Source organism: Protobothrops mucrosquamatus, unplaced genomic scaffold, assembly GCF_001527695.2.
Source record: "Protobothrops mucrosquamatus isolate PMUCROS unplaced genomic scaffold, P.Mucros_1.0 scaffold7523, whole genome shotgun sequence".
NCBI classification, from domain to species: Eukaryota; Metazoa; Chordata; class Lepidosauria; order Squamata; family Viperidae; genus Protobothrops; species Protobothrops mucrosquamatus.
Genome location: NW_015393323.1, coordinates 2757 through 6674, shown reverse-complemented (window position 1 = coordinate 6674; position 3918 = coordinate 2757). Strand labels below are relative to the sequence as shown.

Sequence of the window (3918 nt, the reverse complement as noted above, 5' to 3'; positions counted from 1 at the left end):
CCTTCCTAATCAGGCACAGTTCCAATCCAGATTGTTACTATTTCCTCCCAACCCTATCATTACTCGTAAAGTAAAGAAAAGAAATTGGGCCTTCTTGCTTTCTGAATCCTCTGATAGTTTCATTTGACCTGGTCAGATGAAGATCATTCAGACACAAACACAAATACAAATTATGGTGCCAAAATTGAGACAACATTATATGGATTGGCTTATAATTTGTGAACATAGTTGGTTTATCATTCTACAGCTTGCAGTTTAGCATAGTGGCAAACTTAGATATGACAATGTGGTCAATATGAAATACATTTAGTTAGGATATACTTTCCATGTGGCTTTTCTTGAAATACACCTGAGATAGAATTAAAAACAGTGCTGTATCTTTTGTGTTTGGAAATGTTACAGTTATCACATAATGTTTTATGCCAAGTTGTTCACATAACCACTTTTGGGAAGAAAAACAAACAAACCAAGGACCTAAACCAGGCATGCCCAACTCCTGGTCCACAGGCTGCATATGGCCCTGGACAGCTAGTAATGTGTAATTACTAGCTGTCCAGATTGTAAAAAATAAAGGATTTTTCTTATTTATGTACATTAATTATAATGGCCAAAGACAATTCCACTTCACTCAATGCAGTCTGAGCAAGCCAAACATTTGGACACCTATGGCCTAAACCAGGGGTAGGCAACCTTGGCTCTTTTATGACTCGTTGGACTTCAAATCCCAGAATTCCTGAGCCAGCCATGTTGAAGTCCACGAGTCATAAAAGAGCCAAGGTTGCCTACCCCTGGCCTAAACCATTACATCAGAAATTAATATGGAGTTGGAGATAGGTTTCTAATTAGGGAGAAAAAGAGAAAAAAAAATGTAGGCTTTCATGTTGTTGTGCTCTTTCATTTACAAACGGTTACAAAAAAAGAAATGATGGACATCTTAACCAACCAATACAGTAGTAAGGAATAAGCTGGCAGGGAGGGAGGGAGGTGTTAATCAGTCCTCCCAAGTTGGATCAAGGCTGGTATTATGCTATTGTAGCTGTTGCTTGTGGTTCTTAGGGACTTCAGCTCATGCTCTTCCCTTAGTTTAAGAATATGAGTTGTGAGAATCCTTTACTATAGGAAAATAAGCCTCACCCTTTTTTTTCTGTAGAAGCTCAAAAAGGAGCTGGATCGACTCAAAGATGATTTGGAAACAATCACAGATAAATGCAATGATTTCTTCAGCCAAGCTGCTGGTTCCCCTTCGGTCCCAACTCTGCGCTCTGAACTTAATCTTGTCATTCAGAACATGAATCAGGTTTATTCCATGTCTTCCATTTACATAGAAAAGTAAGTAAGGCCTTTTATTGGACATTATCACTGTTATTGTAGCAATATTTTTTAGCTATGAAAATAGCTGTGTGAAAACGTGAATGTTGAAAGGCAGATTTCTTCTTTCAAATGGATAGAATTAAATTGAATTCAGATATATTAAAATATTTTGAAAACGTTATTGTTATTTTGAGCGGCTATTAGCACACGTTTTATTTGTTTCAGGTTAAAAACCGTAAATTTGGTGCTCAAAAACACTCAAGGAGCTGAAACTCTAGTAAAACAGTATGAGACTAAACTTTGTGAGGAAGACCCATTAACTGCTGACAAGAGCAATATTGAGAACCTGATGGGTACACTGAAGGTATGAATATGGGTATTAATTTGGTATTGGTATTAATACGCCTTTTAATTATGTTAAGATAAAACACTTTGCAGGCTACATAATGAGTGACTTTTGAGAAAGTACCAGTGAAGGAGAATATTTGTAGCTCAGGGTTGAAATGAAGGGGTCATTGGTGCTCCCTGAGCTTGCTTGTTTTCTTGCAGATGTTTCATTACCCCAACTAGGTAACATCATCAGTGCTAGTAAGGAGTGCTGTTTGCTGTCTGTTTATACTCTGGTATCTTGCCTGTCTGGATGGGTGGGTGGGTGGTCTTGGGGATTCTTTGGTTGGGCTGTTTACTAATGGCTCTGATTGCTGGTCTGATGGTGACCTTGGAGTTAATCTATGCTGATCTGAGTTCTGATTACTGGTTTTCATGAACACTAACTGGCAGTCAAAAGGCATGACAAAAATTCTTTAATTTCACAACATATAGACAGTGTCAAGCAAGAACATCCGATGCTTCTACTTTCAGAACCATGACAGACAGATTTAACCATAGTTTCAATTGAGAAAATGTGACAATCCTAGACCAGGCCAAATCCAAAAATGCCAGGGAATTTCTAGAAGCCTGGCATTCTGACAAATTAGCCATCAATAGACACATAGACATTAACAACACCTATAGATTATGCAAAAGAGACACTCAACCAGCCCCAAAGAGAAAAAGACTCCACCAGTAATCAGCACTCAGATCAGCATAGATTAACTCCAAGGTCACCTTCAGACAAACAATCAAGGAAGCAACACCCCAATCAAGAAATTGCCAAAGAACCATTAGTAAATAGTCCAACCAAAGAATCCCCAAGACCACCCACCCACCCAAAGAATCCCCAAGACCACCCACCCACCCAGACAAGCAATACACCAGAATATAAACAGACAGCAAACAGCACTGCTTACTAGCACTGATGATGTTACCTAGTTAGGGTAATGAAATGTCTGCAAGAAAACAAACAAGCTTACAGAGCACCAAGGACCCCTCATTTTGAGAGAGTGAATACTTGCAAATGTGAAAATGGAATTGGAATCACAGATAAATGGCTGATAAAATATAATCAGTTCAAATGATTGTAGATGTCATTCCATTGTATCCCTTTATTGGAAACTGAGCTACATATTACACTGACTGAGCATAAAGAACAGTCCAAAGCTGCCAATTTCAAATATTGAAGTCTTTCTTCCACTCTCTGGCCTTAAAGACAAAAATAGTTGAAGTAATCTGTTAAATAAGTATTTCCCTTTTCTTGCCTTATATCCATAATAAAGACATTTTTCCAGGAAAAATGAAGTTGTAGCCTAGGCTTTTCTCCTTGCAATCATTTTCCCTACCGCTTGGGAACATTGAAAAATATTAGCTTCCTATGGAATAAGCTCTGGAATACTTAATTGTGTCTCCATGCTACATGATAAGAATACTGTAAATATTATAACATTACATATATTTGGCAATATTTAGTAAAGTGAATATGTTTGTTTGACATACTAAAGTATATCCCCGTGATTGATTATAATGTAGTAGTCCTCTCTTATCTATTAACTCACAAATGTGTGAATTATAGTTCTTACTGTCCTTACCTAGCATATTGATTGACCATGTTGATTGAGAATAGTAATGGCAGTCTGATACATTGGGGAGGGTTGGGTTTGGAGCCTGAATACGGCATTTGGGAAGATGCCACTAGGAACAATATTGTCTGTTTGTCATCACATACTTTATTCATTAGCAATGGAGAGCTGAAGTTGATGAAAAAAGAGAAGTATTCCATGCCTTAGAAGATGAACTTCAGAAAGCGAAAGCAATTAGTGATCAGATGTTTAAAACACACAAGGAACGTGATCTTGACTTTGACTGGCACAAAGAGAAAGCAGATCAGTTAACTGAGAGGTGGCAAAATGTTCATTCTCAGATTGAAAACAGGTTAGTATTTTCTTTTTAAAAACTGTCTTGACAAGAATAATCTCATCAAGGGAGTATAAAATATTCTCATTGCATGATACTGTACTGTGGGGTTGTAGCTGCCATCGCTGACTATAGGGGGCGAAATTTTGGCCCCCTCAGAGAGGGCCCGCAACTTGGGAGTCCTCCTGGATCCACGGCTGACATTGGAAGACCATTTGTCGGCCGTGACCAGGGGGGCGTTTTATCAGGTCCGCCTGATTCACCAGTTGCGACCTTTTCTGGACCGGGACGCCTTGCGCACAGTCACTCATGCTCTCG

The 3918-nt window shown here is 38.7% G+C and overlaps 1 protein-coding gene across 1 annotated transcript in view; it reads left to right on the top strand.

The window, feature by feature from the left end:
- The window catches only part of LOC107300581 (dystonin-like), a gene marked incomplete at both ends in the record, with an annotated part of 11790 nt that extends 8172 nt beyond the window's left edge, over window positions 1–3618 (top strand). The window contains 3 exons of the mRNA XM_015829895.1: window positions 1151–1329; window positions 1537–1675; window positions 3425–3618. Of these exons, the coding sequence (XP_015685381.1) occupies window positions 1151–1329; window positions 1537–1675; window positions 3425–3618 (512 nt within the window). The remainder of the gene's footprint in view (window positions 1–1150; window positions 1330–1536; window positions 1676–3424) is intronic.
- Window positions 3619–3918: the final 300 nt, after the last annotated feature.